At 51.3% G+C, this 23,291-nt stretch overlaps 1 protein-coding gene across 1 annotated transcript in view; it reads right to left on the reverse strand.

Moving 5' to 3' along the window:
* The window catches only part of LOC119929616 (sodium/hydrogen exchanger 2-like), a 34,343-nt gene extending 11,108 nt beyond the window's left edge, over window positions 1-23,235 (reverse strand). Inside the window, exons 1-6 of the mRNA XM_038747791.1 lie at window positions 23,230-23,235; window positions 20,535-20,652; window positions 17,800-18,263; window positions 14,466-14,716; window positions 3,840-4,057; window positions 2,809-3,005 (exon numbers count right to left, since the gene is read on the reverse strand). Of these exons, the coding sequence (XP_038603719.1) occupies window positions 2,809-3,005; window positions 3,840-4,057; window positions 14,466-14,716; window positions 17,800-18,263; window positions 20,535-20,652; window positions 23,230-23,235 (1,254 nt within the window). The remainder of the gene's footprint in view (window positions 1-2,808; window positions 3,006-3,839; window positions 4,058-14,465; window positions 14,717-17,799; window positions 18,264-20,534; window positions 20,653-23,229) is intronic.
* Between the last annotated feature and the right edge of the window lie 56 nt (window positions 23,236-23,291).

Consider the following 23,291-nt stretch of genomic DNA (forward strand, 5'->3'; position numbering starts at 1 on the left):
GAGACGGTCCCTACCCAACAGTGGGCTCGCAGTCTAGAAGGGGGAGACAGAGAACAAAACAAAACATATTGACAAAATAAAATAAATAGAATAAATGTGCACAAATAAAATAGAGTAATAAATTCATCCAAATTGTCACTTAGCTGTGTGACTTTGGGCAAGTCACTTCACTTCTCTGGGCCTCAGTTGCCTCCTCTGTAAAAGGGGGATGAAGACCGTGAGCCCCCACGTGGGCGTGGCTCAGTGGAAAGAGCACGGGCTTTGGAGTCATCTGTCGTGGGTTCAAATCCCGGCTCTGCCACTTGTCAGCTATGCGACTTTGGGCAAGTCACTTCACTTCTCTGGACCTCAGTTCCCTCATCTGTAAAATGGGGATGAAGACTGTGAGTCCCACGTGGGACAACGTGATTACCTTGTATCTACCCCAGCGCTTAGAACAGTGCCTTGCACATAGTAAGCGCTTAACAAATACCAACATTATTATTATTATTATTATTATTATTCCCCAGCGCTTAGAACAGTGCTTTGCACATAGTAAGCGCTTAATAAATGCCATCATTATGATTACTGAGCACCCCCCTGCCCAGGTCACTGGATGGGAGAATGAGCCCACTGTTGGGTAGGGACCGTCTCTATATGTTGCCAACTTGTACTTCCCAAGCGCTTAGTACAGTGCTCTGCACACAGATTGAATGAATGAATGAATGAATGAATGAATGAATGAGAAGACCCAGCGTGGAGACAGAGGGAAGCGCCCGGGGCCTCTCGGTGGCCGCCAGGGGGCGCTGGCGCCTCACGAGAGAAAACTTGGCCAACAACTCCATCATCATCATCATCATCATCATCATTCATTCATTCATTCAATCGTATTTATTGAGCGCTTCCTGTGTGCAGAGCACTGTACTAAGCGCTTGGGAAGGACAAGTTGGCAACATATAGAGACGGTCACTACTCAACAGCGGGCTCAAAATAATAATAATGCTGGTGTTTGTTAAGCGCTTACTATGTGCCAAGCACTGTTCTGAGCGCCGGGGTGGATCCAGGGTAATCACGTCCCACATGGGGCTCACAGTCTTAACCCCCATTTTACAGATGAGGGAACTGAGGCCCAGAGAAGTGAAGTGACTTGCCCAAAGTCACACAGCTGACAAGTGGCGTAGCCGGGATTTGAACCTCTGACCTCTGACTCCCAAGCCCGGGCCCTTTCCGCCAAGCCACACTGCTTCCCTGTTAAGCGCTTACTATGTGCCAAGCACTGTTCTAAGCTCTGGGGGGGATACAAGGTGATCAGGTTGTCCCACGTGGGGCTCACAGTCTTCATCCCCATTTTCCAGACGAGGTGACTGAGGCCCAGAGAAGTGAAGTGGCTTGCCCAAAGTCACACAGCTGACAAGAGGTGGAGCCGGATTTAGAACCCATGACCTCTGATTCCCATGTCCGGGCTCTTTCCACTGAGCCACGCTGCTTCTCATCCCCCTGCGGGGGCACGGGCGAGGAGGCTTGGCGGTATCACCCCCGGGGGGACGGAGGATGGAGTGGGAGAAAATTTGGCAGTGGAAACCCTCCCTGATGTCAGGCTTTAGGGGACAGCATCATGACCTCCATATGTCTGCCCCTTACCCCCCTTACCCCCCAGTGGGTGGACATCCCCTCCGTGACTGTCACCTCAAGCCCACAATCCCCCGTGTCTTTGACTCCTCATGTCCACGACCCCCAGGACTGTCACCTCACATCCACTGTTGGGTAGGGACCGTCTCTATATGTTTCCAACTTGTACTTCCCAAGCACTTAGTACAGTGCTCTGCACACAGTAAGCTCTCAATAAATACGACTGAATGAATATCCACCACCTGCTGTGTCCACGGCCCCCCCAATCCGTGACCCCCCTATGTCCACAAACCCCTAGTGTCCTCAACCCCGTGTCTGTGACCCCCTCATGTCCATGCTTCCCTGGGACCGTCACCTCATATCCACTACCTCCGGTGTCCAAATCCCTTATATAGGGAAGCAGCATGACCTAGTGGATAGATCACTGGCCTGGTAATAAAAATAACAATAATAATAATAATAATAATAATAATAATTGTGGTATTTGTTAAGTGCTTGCTATGTGCAAAGCACTGTTCTAAGCACTGGGGAGAATACCAAGTGATCAGTTTGTCCCATGTGGGGCTCATAATCTTAATCTCCATTTTACAGATGAGGTAACTGAGGCCCAGAGAAGTTAAGTGACTTGCCCAAAGTCACACAGCCGACAAGCGGCAGAGCTGGGATTCGAACCCATGACCTCTGACTCCAAAGCCCGAGCTCTTTCCACTGAGCCACGCTGGATAGAGAAACAGTATGGCCTATTCATTCTTTCATTCAATCGTATTTATTGAGCACTTACTGTGTGCAGAGGGGAGGCAGAAGGTCATAGGTTGTAACCCCGACTCTGACACTTCTCTGCTGTGTGACCTTGAGCAAGTCACTTCATTTCTCTGGGCCTCAATTCCCTCTTCTGTCAAATGGGGATTAAGAGTGTGAGCCCTTATGCTGGACTGTGTCCAACCTGATTATCTACCCCAACGCTTAGAACGTGCCTGGCACATAGTAAATGCTTAATATATACGATAATTATTATTATTATTGTCCGTGATCCCCCTGAGTCCATGATCCCTTCACATCCACGTCCCCGTGTCCATGATCTTTGGGGTCTGCGACACTCCACATCTGAAGAGGCCCCCATGACTGACCCCTCCGTGGTTGTGACCTCCAAGGCTGTGGAACCCCTCCACCCACCCCCCCCAAAAAAAACCAGACACACACCTGCACAAAGACGGTGAAGAGAATCACCACTGTGGTGGCTGCAATGAAGAGCTTCTTGTGGCGGAAATTGGGGAGCAGGAAGACGAGGGAGAAGCAGATGGCCCCCCGCAGCCCCCCATAGGCGATGATGAACTGGTCCTTCGGGGTCACCGTGTTCACATGGAACTTGTTCACGAAGAAGGTCAGCACCAGGACTCCTGGGTTCACGGGCCGGACCGCCCGCGGCAGGGGAGAGAGAGCAGAGAGGGGGTGGTGGTGAGGAGGTGAGAGTTGGGGGCGGGCCGGGAAGGGGGTCAGCTTGGGCCAGCGAGGAGGGACCACCATGGGCTCTGCTAGAAATGTCAGCCGCACCTTCTGACCTCCCTCTGGGACCCTATGCTAACCAAAATTCCCATCACAGCTTCGGGGGCGACAGTGGGGAGGGAAGTAGGGACCAGGGGAGCAGCCCCTGGAGCTGGTGCGTGAGCCTTGCCCTTTTCTACTTGTGTATGCCATCTCTGGGTTTCTGCCAGAAAACCTCTATCAGTTCATTATTATTGTCCAGCATACCAGTCCCTGCTTCCGTAAGACACGGGGTACCAGTGAATCGGAAGACCCTTCGGTCAGCTCCGCGTGCAATGCTAATGAACTGATACAGGGTTTCGTCTCCAGAGACACAATGTGGCTTTGCTGCGACATATTCCTGGGCAGCTGAATCATGTGATGGACAGTTCATGGATTGTCACACTGCCATGCTCCCTCCTCTTCCATTTTGTTCTTCCCAGATGGAAAAATGGACACTCAGACCAGACCAGAGTGATCCACACGCCCCAAGCTCCCCTCTCCTTGCAATATTGAATGACCTCTCCAAAGCCTCTGGACCTTCCAGTACCAAGTGTTCTCCCGCCCCTCTTTGACCCTTCCCCTTAGCTCTTCCCCCTCCACCCAGTCCCAAGCATTCCCCCTGCCCTTTCCCGGTTCCCTGGGTACCATACGCTTTCCCGCCCCCAGTTCCAGGTTCCCTCCTGCCCCTTCGCTGGTTGCCCCAGTACCGAGCGCTCTCCAGATAAGGCAGAAGAGGACAGTGAATCCGATGTACGGCCAGCTCCACTCGTGGTTGTCCCCGACGGTGGAGACGCCGAGGAAGATGAAGATGAGGGTCTCGCTCACGTTGCTCCACATCTTCAGGAAGTACTTGACTGTGGTGTGGGACTTCTGGGAGATGTTGGCCTCTACGTAGCTCTTCATGCTCATGGCGCAGGAGATGATCCTGGGGGGACAGGGGCGGGTCAGGGGCCGTGGGGAACAGCCAAGGGTGCGGTCAAGGGCAGGCCGCGGACCAGGGGATAAGACACTCGCGTCCAGTGTTCACGGAGACAACCCTAACCCCTTGGACTGTTTCCCTTGAGGGCTTTCACACCCCTGATCACCCTCCCGCCTCAAGGCAGCCCAGTGGGGGTGGACAGGGAGAGAGACAGGAAGCAATCTCCTCATTTCACAGCTGTGCAAACTGAGGCTCAGAGAAGTTAAGTGGCTTGTCTGAGGTCGCTCAAGGGGCAGAGTTGGGACTAGAACTGGGTGTCCGGCCCCCCAGCCCCTTACCCTCTCAGCCAGGCTGCTCCTTGTGGGGCTGGGAATGCCGGCGGAGAGCCGGCCTGGTGTCTCCTCCCACTGCCCCCACACAGCCTGTCTTCCGTCTCCCCACACGGGTTGGTGCTGACACAGTCTAATCAGTAGCTGGCGGGAACTCTCTGAGACCTTCCTTAAGAGCCAGGAGGCTATTTTGGTTTAATCTGAGGGCTTGGGCCTTGAGCAGCAAAGCGAAGAAATGGCAGGGGCCGGGAGAGAGGTCCGGAGCAGAGAAAACTGTCCGGGGGTGGTTAGAGGAACAGAGTGGCTCTAGACTGTAAGCTCCCTTTGGGCAAATCAATCAGTGGTATCTATTGAGCGCTTACTGAACATGGAGCACTGGTATCTCCCTGTCCACATTCATTCATTCATTCATTCATTCATTCATTCAGTCGTATTTATTGAGCGCTTACTGTGTGCAGAGCACTGTACTAAGCGCTTGGGAAGTCCAAGTTGGAAACATATAGAGACGGTCCCTACCCAACAACGAACTCACGGTCTAGAGGGGGAGACAGACATTAATACAAATAAACAATCCCTGCCCACAGTGAGTTTACAGTCAAAGCCCCACTTTTCCTCATCTCCCACTCCCTTCTGCATCGCCCAGACTCACTCCCTTTGCTCTTCCCTCTGCTTCCAGCCCCACAGCACTTATGTCCAGATCTGTAATTTTATTTATTTGTTTTGATGTCTGTATCCCCACCTCTAGACTGTGAGCTCATGTGGACAAGGACTATCACTGTTTCATGTTGTATTGTAGTTTTTCAAGCGCTTAATACAGTGCTCTGCACACAGTAAGTGTTCAATAGATACAATTGAATGAATGGATAGAAAGAGTTGGGAGCCAGACTTAGGTTCTAATAATAATAATAATAATGGCATTTATTAGGTGCTTACTATGTGCAAATAATCATAATAATAATGGCATTTATTAAGTGCTTACTATGTGCAAATAATCATAATAATGGCATTTATTAAGTGCTTACTACGTGCAAATAATCATAATAATGGCATTTATTAAGTGCTTACTATGTGCAAAGCACTGTTCTAAGCGCTGGGGCGGTTACAAGGTGATCAGGTTGTCCCACGGGGGGCTCACGGTCTTAATCCCCATTCTACAGATGAGGGAACTGAGGCACAGAGAAGTTAAGCGACTTGCCCAAAGTCACACAGCTGACAATTGGTAGAGCCGGGATTTGAACCCCTGACCTCTGACTCCAAAGCTCGGGCTCTTTCCACTGAGCCACGCTGCTTCTCTTAATAACTGTAATAACTGACTCCCAGTCTTCAGCTGGGATGCAGCACTGCCTGAGTCTTGGTTTTCGTACGATGCCTGGCACATAGTAAGCACTTAATACTATTATTAAAACTTACTATTATTTTACCATGTCCTTAAAGCACTTCCTCTTTCTTACCAATTTCCCAATTTTAGCCGTTCACCCAGCTGCTGTCTGTGAGTCCCGTGTGGGTCAGGGATTGCACCTTACCCTATTAACTTGAATCTTCCCCAGTGCTTGGCACATAATATATGTATATATGTTTGTACGGATTTATTACTCTATTTATTTGTGTATTTTATTTGTACATATTTATTTTATTTTGTTAATATGTTTTGTTTTGTTGTCTGTCTCCCCCTTCTAGACAGTGAGCCTGCTGTTGGGTAGGGACCGTCTCTATATGTTGCCAACTTGTACTTCCCAAGTGCTTTGTACAGTGCTCTGCACACAGTAAGCGCTCAATAAATACGATTGAATGAATGAATATATGTTTGTATGTATTTATTACTCTATTTATTTATGATTTTATTTGTACATATTTATTCTATTTATTTTATCTTGTTAATATGTTTTGTTTTGTTGTCTGTCTCCCCCTTCTAGACTGTGAGCCCACTGTTGGGTAGGGACCGTCTCTAGATGTTGCCAACTTGTACTTCCCAAGCGCTTAGTACAGTGCTCTGCACACAGAAAGCGCTCAATCAATCAATCAATCAATCGCATTTATTGAGCGCTTACTGGGTGCAGAGCACTGTACTAAGCGCTTGGGAAGTACAAGCTGGCAACATATAGAGACAGTCTCTCGGGAATGCTCAATAAATACAATTGAATGAATGAATGAATAATAAGAGCTCAACAACTACCACAGATTATTATTATTGCTATTGTTATTATTGTTGTCGCTGTTGTTGTTCTTATTATTACCCTGCTGTTGCCCATTCTCCTTATGTAGGCCATCCAGCATAGCTGCGATGAGGCGAGCAGGGCTCCAGTTCGGGGAAACTGACTTTGTTCCAGAATTTTATTGTTTGTGAGTCCAGCGCCATGCACACAGTAGGCAATCAATAGCCGGGCTCGTTAATGGATTGATGGATTAAGTGCGCTCTGCTGCCCTTCATCACCGAAAAACCGACGCGCCAACGGCCCCAGCCGTGCCCCACTCCCCCGGCCATCCCTGCGGCTGGCGAGGCGGGGGCGCAGGCCAAGGGCGGACTGACCCTGGGAAGGATTGCCAGGCGGGAGGCAAGGCCGCCCTGAGAACGATCCCTCCTGCCAGATTCTCTGTCTCCCCCTTTTAGACTGTGAGCCCACTGTTGGGTAGGGACTGTCTCTCTATGTTGCCAATTTGTACTTCCCAAGCGCTTAGTACGGTGCTCTGCACACAGTAAGCGCTCAATAAATACGATTGATGATGATGATGACTGAAAGCGAAGAGAAGCAGCGTGGCTCAGTGGAAAGAACCCGGGCTTGGGAGTCAGAGGTAGTGGGTTCTAATCCCTGCTCCGCCAATTGTCAGCTGTGTGACTTTGGACAAGTCACTTCACTTCTCTGGGCCTCAGTTACCTCATCTGGAAAGTGGGGATTAAGATTGTGAGCCCCCAGTGGGACAACCTGATCACCTTGTAACCTCCCCAGAGCTTAGAACAGTGTTTTGCACATAGTAAGCACTTAACAAATGCCATTATTATTATTATTATTATTATTATTATTATTAATCCCGGCTCTGCCACTTATCTGCTGTGTGACTTTGGGCAAGTCACTTCACTTCTCTGCACCTCAGTTTCCTCATCTGTAAAATAGGGATTAAAACTGTGAGCCCCATGTGGGACAACCTGATTACCCTGTATCTACCCCAGTGCTTAGAACAGTGCTTGGCACATAGTAAGCGCTTAACAAATGCCAACATTATTATTATTATTATTATTATTATTATTATTATTATTATTATTATTGTTATTATTACTGATACAGCCCTGGGAGCACCGATACAGCACTGAGTGCGCTCGTGCGGCATCGTGGCTCAGTGGCAAGAGCCCGGTCTTGGGAGTCAGAGGTCATGGGTTCAAATCCCAGCTCCGCCACTTGTCAGTTGTGTGACTTTGGGCAAGCCACTTAACTTCTCTGTGCTTCAGCTCCCTAGTCTGTAAAATGGGGATTAAGACTGTGAGCCCCACGTGGGACAACCTTGATTACCTTGTATTCCCCCCAGGACTTAGAACAGTGCTTGGCACACAGTAAGCGCTTAACAAATACCAACATTATTATTATTATTATTAATCCTGGACAGGCCCGAGAAGTGGAGCTGAGAGTGAAGCAGGCCTGTGCTCAGGAAAGACCCTGCCCTTCTTGATGGGTAGGAGAGCTCGCAACTCCACAGCCCGGCTCCACGGGCCACCCCTATGGTCCGGCTCTACGGCCCAGCCCCACAGTCCATCTCCGTGACCCACCCCCATAGTGTGGCCCCAGGGTTCAGCCCCAACGCTCAGCTGCACAGCCGCCCAACCCCATAGTCCAGCTCCACGGCCCACCCCAACACTGCAGCCCGGGGATTCACCTCCATGGCCCAGCCCCATTGTCCAGCTCCATGATCCAGCCCCGCAGTCCAGCTCATAGAGCTACGGCTGTCTGGGGTCCAATCCCCGAGCCCCACATGGGATAATAATAATAATAATATTTGTTAAGCATTTACTCTGTGCACAGCACTGTTCTAAACACTGGGGGGATACAAGGTGATCAGGTTGGCCCATGTGGGGCTCACAATCTTCATCCCCATTTTACAGATGAGGTAACTGAGGCACAGAGAAGGTAAGAGACTTGCCCAAAGTCACACAGCCGATAAGCGGCGGAGCCGGGATTAGAACCCATGACCTCTGACTCCCAAGCCTGGGCTCCTTCCACTGAGCCATGCTGGATAGAGAAACAGTATGGCCTATTCATTTATTCATTCATTCATTCATTCATTCATTCATTCAATCGTATCTATTGAGCGCTTACTGTGTGCAGAGCACTGGACTAAGCGCTTGGGAAGTACAATTTGGCAACAGATAGAGACGGTCCCTACCCAACAGTGGGCTCACAGTCTAGAAGGGGGAGACAGAGAACAAAACAAAATATATTAACAAAATAAAATAAATAGAATAAATATGTACAAATAAAATAGAGTAATAAATACATACAAACGTATATACATATATACAGTTGCTGTGGGGAGGGGCCTAACGGATAGAACACCGGCTTGGGAGTCAGAAGGGCCTGAGCTCTAATCCCAGCTTCGCCACATGGCTGCTAGGTGGCCTTGGGCAAGTCACCTCACTTCTCTGAGCCTCATTGATCTCATAGGTAAAATGGGGATTAAGGCTGTGAGCCGCGTGTGGGACAGGGACTGTGTCCAACCTGCTAACGTGCTATCTACCCCAGCTCTTAGTATAATGCCAGGCACATAGTAAGAGCTTAAACGAATACCATAAAAGTAAAAAAAAAAAGCCTGTGTCCAAACTGATTATCTTGTATCTACACCAGCGCTTAGTACAGAGCTTGACACGTAGTAAGCCCTTAACGAGTACCATTAAAAAAAAAATTTCCAGCTCAGGGGGTCAGTCAGCCCTGCATGGTCGCAGCTCTGGCCCCGGCAGGGATGCGGGGGGATGGGGAGGCTTGGCCCGCTGCCCGTCTGCCCTTTAAGGTTCATTAGGCAGTGAGGTCGTTCGCCTGGGAGTCCGGTACCCACTCCACACCCCACCCCCAGCACCAGGACCATCCCACCCAGACTGACCCCTGGAACATCGATAGCATTTCAGCAGAAGGGTCACGATGTTCACTGTGGCCACTGGCAGCCTTTCGTGATGAAGGGTCATAATAATAACAATAATAATAATGGCATTTATTAAGCGCTTACTATGTGCAAAGCTCTGTTCTAAGCACTGAGGAGGTTACAAGTTGATCAGGTTGTCCCGCGTGGAGCTCACAGTCTTAATCCCCATTTTCCAGATGAGGGAACTGCGGCCCAGAGAAGTTAAGTGACTTGCCCAAAGTCGCACAGCTGACAATTGGCGGAGCTGGGATTTGAACCCATGAACTCTGACTCCGAAGCCCGGGCTCTTTCTGCTCAGCCACGCTGCTTCAGTGACTTCCGTTGCGAGGAAAGTCAGCAGCAGTTTGTAGTCACCTGTGGCCCCTCTGGACCTACCCTACATGCTGCTGCCGAGACACAACCTTCCCCCAGCAGGAGCGGAGCACAAGGAATTCCATCCCCTGGGAAGCCGGGAAGCTGGAAACTCTGGCAGGTCCAGAGAGGCTGGGTCACTGGGGGAGAGTCAGGGGTGCTGGACGGTCCATGCTGGGTCACTGGGGGAGAGTCGGGGATGGAGAGGGGAGAGTAGGGGTGTGGGGTGGTCCATGCTGGGTCACTAGGGGGAGAGTTGGGGTGGGAGGTCAGATAATAATAATAACAATGATGACATTTGTTAAGTGCTGACTATGTGCAAAGCACTGTTCTAAGCGCTGGACAGGATAAAAGGTGATCAGGTTGTCCCACGTGGGGCTCCCAGTCTTCATCCCCATTTTACAGATGAGGTCACTGAGGCCCAGAGAAGTGAAGAGCTAGCTCTCTTCCTCCCTTCAAGGCCCTACTGAGAGCTCACCTCCTCCAGGAGACCTTCCCAGACTGAGCCCCTTCCTTCCTCTCCCCCTCGTCCCCCTCGTCTTACCTCCTTCCCTTCCCCACAGCACCTGCATATATGTATATATGTTTGTACATATTTATTACTCTATTTATTTATTTATTTATTTTACTTGTACATATCTATTCTATTTATTTTATTTTGTTAGTATGTTTGGTTTTGTTCTCTGTCTCCCCCTTTTAGACTGTGAGCCCACTGTTGGGTAGGGACTGTCTCTGTATGTTGCCAATTTGTACTTCCCAAGCGCTTAGTACAGTGCTCTGCACATAGTAAGTGCTCAATAAATACGATTGATTGATTGATTGATAATGATGATTTGAACCCATGACCTCTGACTCCCAAGCCCGGGCTCTTTCCACGGAGCCACGCTGCTTCCCTAATGGTCCGTGCCGAGTCACTTGGTGAGAATCCGGGATTTGGGAAGGTCCATCCTTAACCGTGACGGCAGATGTCCGGCAGGACGGTCAGTCCACGGGTCCTGGAGCCCCCGTCAGAGGCAGAGTCCCAGGGTGGATGAGCTGTGGGGCCGAGCCAAGGAGCAGCTTGGCTCCCGGGCTGCTGTTGATGTTTCTTTGGCCAGAATGGAATGCCTTTTCCAATGAAGATTCTGCCTTATAAAGGCAGCGCTCCAAATACTTGGCCGGTGCTATTCCTGTTGGCGGGGCCCGGGGCCGCGGCCGTTGGACTGGCTCGGTATGTCTCTCGTGGCCCGGAGCCAGGGGCACATTCTCACCGCTAGCGAGGCCGGGAATGTGGAGAGGCCTGTGAGCGCTTCCGTCCCAGCCAAGTCTGGGCGCTTGGAAAAACACCGCGCCTGAGTGACGTGGGCCTGGATCAGCCCCACCGGCCCTCCAGCCCACGGCTCCGTCTCCCCGACTCCAGTAACCCAGCGTGGACCAACCCACACCCCTGACTCTCCCCTCTCCGTCCCTGACTGTCCCCCCGTGACCCAAAGTAGCAGAGAAGCTTAGAGAAGCAGCGTGGCTCGGTGGAAAGAGCCCGGGCTTTGGAGTCAGAGGTCACGGGTTCAAACCCCGGCCGACTGTCAGCTGTGTGACTTGGGGCAAGTCACTCAACTCCTCTGTGCCTCCGTTACCTCATCTGTAAAATGGGGATTAAGACTGTGAGCCCCCCGAGGGTCAACCCGATCACCTTGTAATAATGATGGTATTGGTTAAGCTCTTACTATGCGCAAAGCACTGTTCTAAGCTCTGGGGAGGTTACAGAGTGATCAGGTTGTCCCACTGGGGGCTCACAGTCTTAATCCCCATTTTACAGATGAGGGAACTGAGGCCCAGAGAAGTGAAGTGACTTGCCCAAAGTCACACAGCTGACGGTTGGCGGAGCCGGGATTTGAACCCATGACCTCTGACTCCAAAGCCCGGGCTCTTTCCACTGAGCCAAGCTGCTTCTCTTGTAACCTCCCCAGCACTTAGAACAGTGCTTTACACACAGTAAGCACTTAATAAATGCTATTATTATCTTTATTACCCAGCATAGACCATCCCACACCCCTGACTCTCCCCTCTCTGTCTGTGACCCTCCCCTAGTGACCCAGCGGGCATCATCCGTCCAACACCCCGGACTCGCCCCTCTCTCCATCCTTGTCTCTCCCTTTGAGTTCCCTCCACCTCACCAGATCAGGTCTTTCAAACACTTCAGGTATCTACAGCGACCCTCTTCCCCAACGCAAAACCAACCCCCATCTCCACCCCTGGTGTCATCCAAGATCTCAGTCCCAAAACCAGCTGATGCTCCTCACTATCCTGGAGTGGTGGGGGCCCACCCTTTCCCAGGCCCCCCATCCCTGCCCCCCACTAGACTATGCATTAATGGGAACAGGTGCTGCCCAGGCTGGAGACCACAGCCCTAAGCAGCCCACTTTGTCTACTAGGTTCCCAATCCCCCAAGTGCATTGGGCACAACGTGCTGTTGTTTCTGCCTGTCGCCCACGGGCAGCCTAGCATTGCCAACCCCCTTCTAGACTGTGAGCCCGCTGTTGGGTAGGGACCGTCTCTAGATGTTGCCAGTTTTTCTTTCCATGGAGCCATGCTGCTTATCTACCAGGTCCTCCAATTCCCAGGCCCATGCTCTTTCCACTAGGCCATGCTGCATCTCTTTTTCTCAGAGAACTGAGCACTTATAATTGCATAATATCACACTCATAAGTGTAGCCCAGTGGGAAGAGCATGGGCCTGGGAGTTGGAGAACCTGGGTTCTAATCCCAGATCTGCCTATTGCTTGCTGTGTGACCTTGGGCAAGTCACTTCACTTCTCTATGCCTCATCTGTAAAATGGAGATTAAATCCTTCCCTCTCCAACTTAAACAGTGAGCCCCACGTTGGGCAGGGACTATGTTCAATCTAATATACTTGACGAGGCCTTCCCAAATTGAGCCCCCTTTTTCCTCTCCTCCTCCCCATCCACCCCCCCACCCTACCTCCTTCCCCTCCCCACAGCACTTGTATATATCTGTACAGATTTATTACTCTATGTATTTTACTTGTACAAATTTACTGATCTATTTAGTTTGTTAATGACGAGCATATAGCTATAATTCTATTTGTTCTGACGATTTTGACACCTGTCTACATGTTTTGTTTTGTTGTCCTTCTCCCCCTACTAAATTGTGAGCCCGTTGTTGGGTAGGGACTGTCCCTATCTGTTGCCGACTTGTACTTCCCAAGTGCTTAATACAGTGCTCTGCACACAGTAAGTGCTCAATAAATACGACTGACTGACTGACTGACTGACTGACTGAATGAATGAATGAATGAATGAATCCCACTCTAGTCAGGAAGCTCGTTGTGGGCAGGGAATGTGTTTGTTATATTTTTATATTGTACTCTCCCAAGCGCTTAATACAATGCTCTGCCCACAATAAGCACTCAATAAATACAATTGACTGACTGACACATAATTATCACTTAATACCAGACACAAAAAAATTGCAACCGTTTCAATACCTTTGCTGTATAGGGGAGCATCTGGGATGTAGGTGGGACTGGGAGGGATTCCCTTGTACTGGGGTTAGATGCTATTGGGGAATTGGGGACCATTGACCTGGGGCAGCACAGTGGAGGAGAGGAAGAAGTGGACGTGTTCCCCCAGAGGAGAAGAGACCCTGTCTAACCCATAGTAATAATAATAATAATAATAATAATAATATAAGAAGCAGCATGCCCAAATGGATAGAGCACAGGCTTGGGAATCAGAGGGTCATAGGTTTTAATCCCAGCTCTTCCACTTAGAACAGTGCTTGGCCCATAGCGCTTAGCAAATACTATCATTATTATTGTCTGCTGTGTGACCTGGGGCAAGTCACTTAACTTCTCTGTGCCTGAGTTCCCTCATCAGTAAAATGGGAATTAAGACTGGGAGCCCCATGTGGGACAGGGACTGTGTCCAACCTGATTATCTTGTATCTACCCCACCACTTAGAACAGTGACTGGCACATAGTAAGCGCTTAACAAATGTCATCATTATTATTTGTTAATTGTTTACTGTGTGCCAAGCATTGTACTAAGAACTGGGACAGGTACAAGCTAATCAGGTTGGACACAGTCCCTGTCCCACATGGGGCTGGACTGTGAGCCCACTGTTGGGTAAGGACTGTCTCTATATGTTGCCAACTTGTACTTCCCAAGCACTTAGTACAGTGCTCTGCACACAGTAAGCACTCAATAAATACGATTGATGATCATGATGATCCCCATTTTACAGATGAGGGAACTGAGACATAGAAAAAATGAAGTGACTCGCCCAAGGTCACAGAGCAGACAAGTGGCCGAGCCGGGATTAGAACCCAGGTCGTTCTGATTCCCAAGCCCGTGCTCTATCCACTAGTGCCTGTTTCTCTTTCCCTGTGCCAACAGGGCTCTGAGTACAGTAAGCGCTTAATAAATACCATTACTCAGTATGTAGTGGGTGGAATTGGACCCACTGACTAATAATAATAATGATGGCATCTGTGAAGCACTTACTATGTGCAAAGCACTGGAATCCCACAGCACAAGCTTCCCTTCTGAGAGAGCACGGCTTCACGGCCCCGGGCCCGGACCCCAGCCCGGGGGGCGGCAGGCGAGCGACACTCACGCCACGATCCCGGAGAGATGGAACATCTCGGCGGTGAGGTAGGAGAGGTAGCTGTACAGGAAGACGAAGAGCGGCTCGATGACCCGGATGGGCTCCGTGAAGCGCGTGGTGAAGGCGGCCGTCACCCCAAACAGCAGGCCCACCACAACCCCGCCGATTCCCACCAGGAGGAACAGGCCGGCCCCGGCCACCACGTCCCCCACGCGGACGGACGGCCTCTCGCTGAAGGACTTGAAGAGCTTGTACAGCACCTGTGGGGCCCGACGGGTGGGGGGCGGTGGGAAAGCAGAGGGATGGGAGAAGTAGAAGGAAGTGGGATGTTGGGGAGGGAGGGAGGAGGAAGAGGGACAGAAGAGAAAGAGGTGTGGAGGGGGACATGAACAGGAGAAGGATTAAGGGTGGAGGAAGAGGGAAATGACAGGGAGGAGCAGGAGATGAAGAGTTCCACTCTAGACTGTAAACTCAGTGTGGGCAGGGAATGTGTCTGTTATAGTGTTATACTGTACTCTCCCAAGCGCTTAGTACAGTGCTCTGCACACAGTAAGCGCCCAATAAATACGAAGGATTGAATGACTGACTGACGGACCCCACAAATGGCTAATTCTAGACTGTGAGCCCACTGTTGGGTAGGGACCGTCTCTGTGAGCCCACTGTTGGGTAGGGACTGTCTCTGTGAGCCCACTGTTGGGTAGGGACCGTCTCTATATGTTGCCAACTTGTACTTCCCAAGCGCTTAGTACAGTGCTCTGCACGCAGTAAGCGCCCAATAAATACAAAGGATTGAATGACTGACTGACGGACCCCACAAATGGCTTATTCTAGACTGTGAGCCCGCTGTTGGGTAGGGACCGTCTCTGTGAGCCCACTGTTGGGTAGGGACCGTCTCTGTGAGCCCACTGTTGGGTAGGGACCGTCTCTATATGTTGCCAACTTGTACTTCCCAAGCGCTTAGTACAGTGCTCTGCACACAGGAAGCGCTCAATAAATACGATTGATTGAATGACTGACTAACGGACCCCACAAATGGCTAAGTCCAGACTCCGGTGGCTGAGACAGAGGACAAGGTTGGCTCTGGATGGGCGTGCTGGAAAGGGTCACCAAGAGTTTGGGGGCCCAGGGCCCAGTTGGGACTGCATGTGGCTACTCCTCTGGGCTACAGAAATATGGATATAGCCAGTAAGTGCTCAATAAATACTGTTGGATGAATGAATGAATGAATGGCCCACTGTTGGGTAGGGACTGTCTCTATATGTTGCCAACCTGTACTTCCCAAGCGCTTAGTACAGTGCTCTGCACACAGTAAGCGCTCAATAAATATGATTGATTGATTGATTGATTGCTACACTCATAGCCCAAGAGAAGAGCATCCTGAATGGGGGCTGCACTGGGGCCGGGCTGGGACCCCGAACCTGTATCTGGGGGGGTGGCAGCCCTTGGGACCTGCATGGATCTGGCAAGCTAAGGGGGAGGGGGCTGGGGTGGTGCCTGGGGGTTCAGGTGAGTACCTGGGGTCGCGGGGAGCACCGTTCAGTTCCTCAACGACTAAGCCAGTACTCATCTAGCCCCGCTGCAGAACTGGGGGAAGGTACCTCTTCCCCTGTCTGTTCCTGAGACACTCTCTCTCTTCCCACTAACTCAGAGCCCAGATGTCCACTCCTCCAGAAGGCCTTCCTGGATTTGTCCCGATGCATCTCCCACCTGCCAGCCCAGCCTGGGAGCCTGTCCTCCTCCTCCTCCTTCTCCTCCTCCTCTTCCTCCTCTTCGTTCTCCTCCTCCTCCTCCTCCTTCTCCTCTTCCTCCTCCTCCTCCCCCTTCTCCTCTTCCTCTTCCATCTCTTCATCCTCCTTCTCTTTGTCCTCCTCCTTTTCCTCCTCTTCCTCTTCCATCTCTTCATCCTCCTTATCTTTGTCCTCCTCCTTTTCCTCCTCTTCGTCCTCCTCCTCCTCCTCTTCCTCTTTCTCTTCCTCCTCCTCCTCCTTCTCCTCCTCCTTCTCCTCCTCCTTCTCCTCCTCCATCTCCTCCTCTTCCTCCTCCTTCTCCTCCTCCTCTTCCTCCTCCTCCTCTTCCTCCTCTTCCTCCTTCTCCTCCTCCTCCTTCTCCTCCTCCTCCTTCTCCTCTTCCTCCTCCTCTTCCTCCTCCTCTTCCTCCTCCTTCTCCTCCTCCTCCTCCTTCTCCTCCTCCTCTTCCTCCTCCTTCTCTTCCTCCTCTTCCTCCTCCTTCTCCTCTTCCTCCTCCTCCTCTTCCTCCTCCTCCTCCTTCTCCTCTTCCTCTTTCTCCTCCTCTTTCTCATCCTTTTCCTTCTCCTCCCATTGATTCTTATTACTATTCCTCCTACTTAAACTGTGAGCCTCACGTGGGACCGGGGCTGTGTCCAATCTGATTAACTTTCATTCATCCCAGCACTTAGAATAATAACTGTGGTACTTGTTAAGCACTTACTACATGCCAAGTACTGTTCTAAGCACTGGGGTAGATACAAGTTAATCAGGCCAGACACAGTCCCTGTCCCCCATGGGGCTCACACTCTTATCCCCATTTTACAGATGAGGTAACTGAGGCTCAGAAAAGTGAAGTGACTTGCCCAAGGTCACACAGCAGACATGAGATGGAGCCAGGATTAGAAGCCAGGTCCTTCTGTTTCCCAGGCCTGTGCTCTCTCCACTAAACCACATTGCCTATCATTAATTATTATTAGAATAATGCTTGCACATAATAAGGGCTTAATAAATACCATAATAGTAATGATATTGTCTCTCCATAATAATTAAGGTACTTGTTAATTGCTTATTATGTGCCAAGTTCTGTTCTAAGCGCTGGGGTGGATACAAGGTAATCAGGTTGTACACAGACCTTGTCCCACATGATGATGATGGCATATGTTAAGCGCTTGCTATGTGCAAAGCACAGCTCTAAGCACTGGGGAGGATACAAGATAATCAGGTTGTCCCACGTGGGGCTCACAGTCTTCATCCCCATTTTACAGATGAGGTAACTGAGGCACAGAGAAGTTAAGTGACTTGCCCAAAGTCACACAGCGGACAATTGGCGGAGCTGGGATTTGAACCCATGACCTCTGACTCCCGAGTCCGGGCTCTTTGCATTGAGCCACGCTGCTTCATGTAGAAGTGGGTGTCCACCCCAACCCACCCTTGGGCTGGGAACCAGGGCCTTCCTGTGGGCATGATCGGGGCGGGGGGGGGGCTCTTCCCCTTAGGTGGGACAGGGGGTCCCCAAGGATAAATCGTGGTAACCCCAAGGGTGGGAGTGGGGTTCCCCGAGGGCAGGAATGGTGGGGGGGATGGCTCCCTAGGACCCCCAGGACTCCCGGCCTGACCACGGTGACGGCGTCGTTGAGCAGGGATTCCCCGAACACGAGGACGTGCAACTTCTCGTTGACGTGGATCTCCTCGAAGACGGACAGGACGGCCACAGGGTCCACGGCGGCGATCAGGCTGCCGAACCACAGGTTGTGGAGCAGCGGGACGTCGCGCAGGCCGAAGGCGGGCACGCGGCAGACGGCGTGCAAGGACAGGCCCACGCCCAGCGCGTTCCACAGGGTGCCGGCCACCGCGTACAGCAGGATGGCCCCCAGGTTCTCGAAGAACGGCCGGCTGGGCAGGAAGTAGCCCGCGTCCAGCACGATGGGCGGCAGCAGGTAGAGGAAGAAGATGTCACTGTCCATGACCGGGGGCGACTTGTCGTTCAGCCCAAAGATGATGCCCCCGGTCACCAGCCCCACCGCGATCAGCAGGCAGCTCTCGGGCACCACGGCGGGCAGCCGGCTGGAGAGGTGGAAACCTGAGAGAGGGGAGAGCAGCCCCCATCACCCCTGCGCCCCACAACCCTACACCCCCACCTCCCACTAGGCATGTTACTCCCCTCCTCAAAAATCTCCAGTGGCTGCCAGTCAACCTACGCATCAAGCAAAAACTCCTCACTCTCAGCTTCAAGGCTCTTCATCCCCTCACCCCCTCCAACCTCACTTCCCTTGTCTCCTTCTCCAGCCCAGCCTGCACCCTCCACTCCTCTGCAGCTAACCTCCTCACTGTGCCTCGTTCTCACCTGTCCCGCCATCGACCCCCGGCCCACGTCCTTCCCCTGGCCTGGAATGCCCTCCCTCCACACATCCGCCAAGCTAGCTCTCTTCCTCCCTTCAAAGCTCTACTGAGAGCTCACCTCCTCCAGGAGGCCTTCCCAGACTTAGCCCCCTTTTTCCTCTCCTCCCCATCGCTCCCCCCGCCCTACCTCCTTCCCCCCCAACAGCAGTTGTATATATAATAATAATAATAATAATAATGGCATTTGTTAAGCACTTACTATGTGCAAAGCACTGTTCTAAGCGCTGGGGAGGTTACAAGGTGATCAGGTTGTCCCACGGGGGGCTCACAGTTTTAACCCCCATTTTACAGCTGAGGTAACTGAGGCACAGAGAAGTTAAGTGACTTGCCCAAAGTCACCCAGCTGACAGTTGGCGGAGCCGGGATTTGAACCCATGACCTCTGACTCCAAAGCCCGGGCTCTTTCCACTGAGCCACGCTGCTTCTCCATATATTTGTATGTATTTAGTACTCTATTTTACTTGTATATATTTACTATTCTATTTTGTTAATGATGTGCATATAGCTATAATTCTATTTATTCTGACGGTTTTGACACCTGTCTACATGTTTTGTTTTGTTGTCTGTCTTCCCCTTCTAGACTGTGAGGCCATTGTTGGGTAGGGACCATTCTCTATATGTTGCCGACTTGTACTTCCCAAACACTTAGTACAGTGCTCTGCACACAGTAAGCACTCAATAAATACGATTGAATGAATGAATGAATGATTGAATGAATTGAACAAATGAATGCCCTGGCCACTGCCAGCCCCTGCCTTTCTCCGGACACTTGTTCCCTGTCCTGGCCACTGTCCAGCCTCTGTGCATCTAGCTTTACTTCTATTTATTCTGATGACACCTGTCCACATGTTTTGTTTTGTTGTCTATCTTCCCCTTCTAGACTGTGAGCCCATTTTTGGGTAGGGACCGTCTCTATACGTTGCCCAATTGTACTTTCCAAGCGCTTAGTTCAGTGCTCTGCACACAGTAAGCGCTCAATAAATAATAATTGAATGACTGGATGCCTCTGCCCAGCCCCTGCCCTTCCCCGGACATTTGCCCCCTTCCCTGGCCACTGTCCAGCCTCTGTGCATCTAGCTTTACTTCTATTTATTCTGTTGAAACCTGTCCACATGTTCTGTTTTGTTGTTCGTCTCCCCCTTCTAGACTGTGAGCCCGTTGTTGGGTAGGGACTGTCTCTATATGTTGCCCAATTGTACTTTCCAAGCGCTTAGTCCAGTGCTCTGCACACAGTAAGCGCTCAATAAATCTGATTGAATGACTGGATGGCTCTGCCCAGCCCCTGCCCTTCCCCGGCCCCTATCCCCCTGTGCTGGTCACTGTGCAGCCCCTGTGCATCTAGCTTTACTTCTATTTATTCTGATGACTTGACACCTGTCCACATGTTTGGTTTTCTTGTCTGTCTCCCCCTTCTAGACTGTAAGCCCATTGTTGTGTAGGGACCGTCTCTATACGTTCCCCAATTGTACTTTCCAAGCGCTTAGTCCAGTGCTCTACACACAGTAAGCACTTAATAAATCCGATTGAATGACTGGATGCCTCTGCCCAGCCCCTGCCCTTCCCCGGCCCCTTTCCCCCTGTGCTGGTCACTGTGCAGCCCCTGTGCATCTAGCTTTACTTCTATTTATTCTGATGACCTGACACCTGTCCACATGTTTGGTTTTGTTGTCTGTTTCCCCCTGCTAGACTGTGCGCCCGTTGTTGTGTGGGGACCGCCTCTATACGTTCCCCAACTGTACTTTCCAAGCGTTTAGTCCAGTGCTGTGCACACAGTAAGCGCTCAATAAATCCGATTGAATGACTGGATGGCTCTGGCCAGCCCCTGCCCTTCCCCGGCCCCTTTCCCCCCTGTGCTGGTCACTGTGCAGCCCCTGCCCGTCCCCCGTCCCTCCGTCCCTCCGTCCCTCCGTCCGTCCCTCCCTCCGGCCCGTCCCTTCGGGGCAGCACTCGCCGATCTTGGCCAGCGAGGCGAGGAGGATCCAGAGGGCGATCTCGAAGGGCAGGCGCACGTGCTGGTAATCCACCCCCAGCTGCGGCCGGCCCGGCCCGGACACGTTGGGCCCGCTGGCCTCGGACGCCCGTCCGGCCACCCAACCCCAACCCCACTCCACCTCCGCCATCTCTCTCCCTTCTCCCTCTCTCTGACAGGGGTTCTGCGGGGGGGCTCCTCTGTGTCCGTGTCGCTCTCTCTCTCTCTCTCTCTCTCTCTCTCTCTCTCTCTCTCTCTCTCTCTCTCTCTCTGTATCTCTCTGTGTCTCTCTGTGTCTCTCTTTCTCTGCCTTCCTCTCTCTGTGTATGTGTGTGTCTCTGTCTCTCTTTTTCTGTCTCCCTCCCTCCCTCTCTTCCTCTTTCTCTCCCTCTCCCTTTGTCTTTATTTGTTTCTATCTTTCTCTTTTTCTGTCTCTCTCCCTCCCCCTTCTCTTTCTCTCTCTTTTTCTCCCTCTCTCTCTCTCTCTCTGTCTCCCTCCCTCTCTCTTCCTTTCTCTCCCGCTCCCTCTGTCTTTGTTTCTATCTTTCTCTTTTTCTGTCTCTCGCCCTCCCCCTTCTCTTTCTCTCTCTTTTTCTGCCTCCCTCTCTGTGTGTATGTGTGTGTCTGTCTCCCTCCCTCTCTCTTCCTCTTTCTCTCCCTCTCTCTTTCTGTTTCTTTCTTTTTCTCTCTCTCCCTCCCCCTTCTCTTTCTCTCTCTTTTTCTGCCTCTCTCTCTCTCTGTCTCTGTCTCCCTCCCTCTCTCTTCCTCTTTCTCTCCCTCTCCCTGTCTTTGTTTCTGTCTTTCTCTTTTTCTGTCTCTCTCCCTTCCCCTTCTCTTTCTCTCTCTTTTTCTGCTTCCCTCTCTCTCTGTGTGTGTGTCTCTCTCTGTCTCCCTCCCTCTCCCCCCCTTCCTTTCTCTCTGTCTTTCTGTTTTTATCTTTCTCTTTTTCTGTCTCTCTCCCTCCCCCTTCTGTCTCTCTCGTTTTCTGCCTCCCTCCCTCTGTGTGTGTGTGTATGTTTGGGTCTCTGTCTCTCTTTTTCTGTCTGTCTCCCTCTCTTTCTCTCTCTCTCCCTCTCTAGCTTTCTCTTTTTCTGTCTCTCACTTTTTCTACTTCCTTCTCTCTGTGTGTATGTCTCTGTCTCTGTCTCTCTCTCTCCCTGTCTCTCTGTCCCCTGTCCTCTGTCCTCTGTCTCTCCCCGGCTGGCAGAGCTTTAGCCCAGCTCTGCCTGCTCCCCCTGGGGCTTCCCCGCCCCTGTGCCCGGGATTTCTGGGGTTGGACCCCTCCCTCTATGCCTATCATTCCCCAGCCCAGTCACCCAACTCTGGAGCAGGGATGGACCGGGAATCCTCCTGGGAATTTTTAACCCTGTCAAAGAGGCTCCCAGGAGCCCTGAACAGGGAGCACTGAAGAGCAAGGGCTAGACAGAGCAGTAGTTGTGCAGACGACCTTGCCCAGAAAGGTGCGCCATTCACGTCCACTGAGGAGGCCGCAGTGGTGGCCTTGGGTGGCAGAGAGGTTGATGCCTACTTTTAATAGTAATAATAATAATGGTACTTGTTGAGCGCTTACTTTGTGCCAAGCACTCTTCTCAGTGCTGGGGTAGATACCAGGTAATCACATTGGACACAATCCCTGTCCCTCACGGGGACTCACAGTCTTAATCCCCCATTTTACAGTTGTAGTAGCTGAGGCCCAGAGAAGCTAAGTGACTCGACCAGATCACACCGCAGACATGTAGTGGAGTCAGGATTAGAACCCACGACCTTCTAACCATCAGGCCTGTGCTCTATCCACTACGCCATGCTGCTTATCCCGACTCTGCCACTTGTCAGCTGTGTGACCTTGGGCAAGTCACTTCACTTCTCTGTGCCTCAGTTCCCTCATCTGTAAAATGGGGATTAAGGCTGTGAGCCCCACGTGGGACAACCTGATTACCTTGTATCCCTTCAGCGCTTGTATATATTTATATATGTTTGTACATATTTATTACTCTATTTTACTTGTACATATTTATTTTATTTATTTTATTTGGTTTATATGTTTTGTTGTCTGTCTCCCCCTTCTAGACTGTGAGCCCGCTGTTGGGTAGGGACCGTCTCTATTTGTTGCCAACTTGTACTCCCCAAGCACTTAGTACAGTGCTCTGCACACAGTAAGCGCTCAATAAATTCGATTGAATGAATGAACAGTGCTTGGCACATAGTAAGCGCTTAACAAATACAATTATTATTATTATTATTCTCTAGAATAAAGCTGCCGTTCCCCAGGCCCACCTCCCCCTAACCCAACCCCTGACTGCCCCTCTCGAGCCCCTCTTCCCCTGATGGGAACAAGACCCCCTGCCCCTCCCCCAGCCCCACAGTAACCAAGCCCCCCATCTTCCATCAGTCCTTCCCCCCAGCATCATCTCAGAGGTGCCATCCATGGGTTCAAATCCCGGCTCCGCCAATTGTCAGCTGTGTTACTTTGGGCAAGTCACTTCACTTCTCTGGGCCTCAGTGAACTCATCTGTAAAACGGGGATTAAGACTGTGAGCCCCCCGTGGGACAAGCTGATCACCTTGTAACCTCCCCGGAGCTTTGAACAGTGCTTTGCACATAGTAAGCGCTTAATAAATGCCATCATCATTATTATTATTATTATTATTATCCAGGCCCACAGCAAGCACCCTCCTACCCTCATAGGGGCCGGCCCGAGCCCCAGCTGTCCTCTGCTACCCAGCCCGGACACTACTGTGC

The sequence above is a fragment of the Tachyglossus aculeatus genome, chromosome 6, assembly GCF_015852505.1.
Source record: "Tachyglossus aculeatus isolate mTacAcu1 chromosome 6, mTacAcu1.pri, whole genome shotgun sequence".
Lineage (NCBI taxonomy): Eukaryota > Metazoa > Chordata > Mammalia > Monotremata > Tachyglossidae > Tachyglossus > Tachyglossus aculeatus.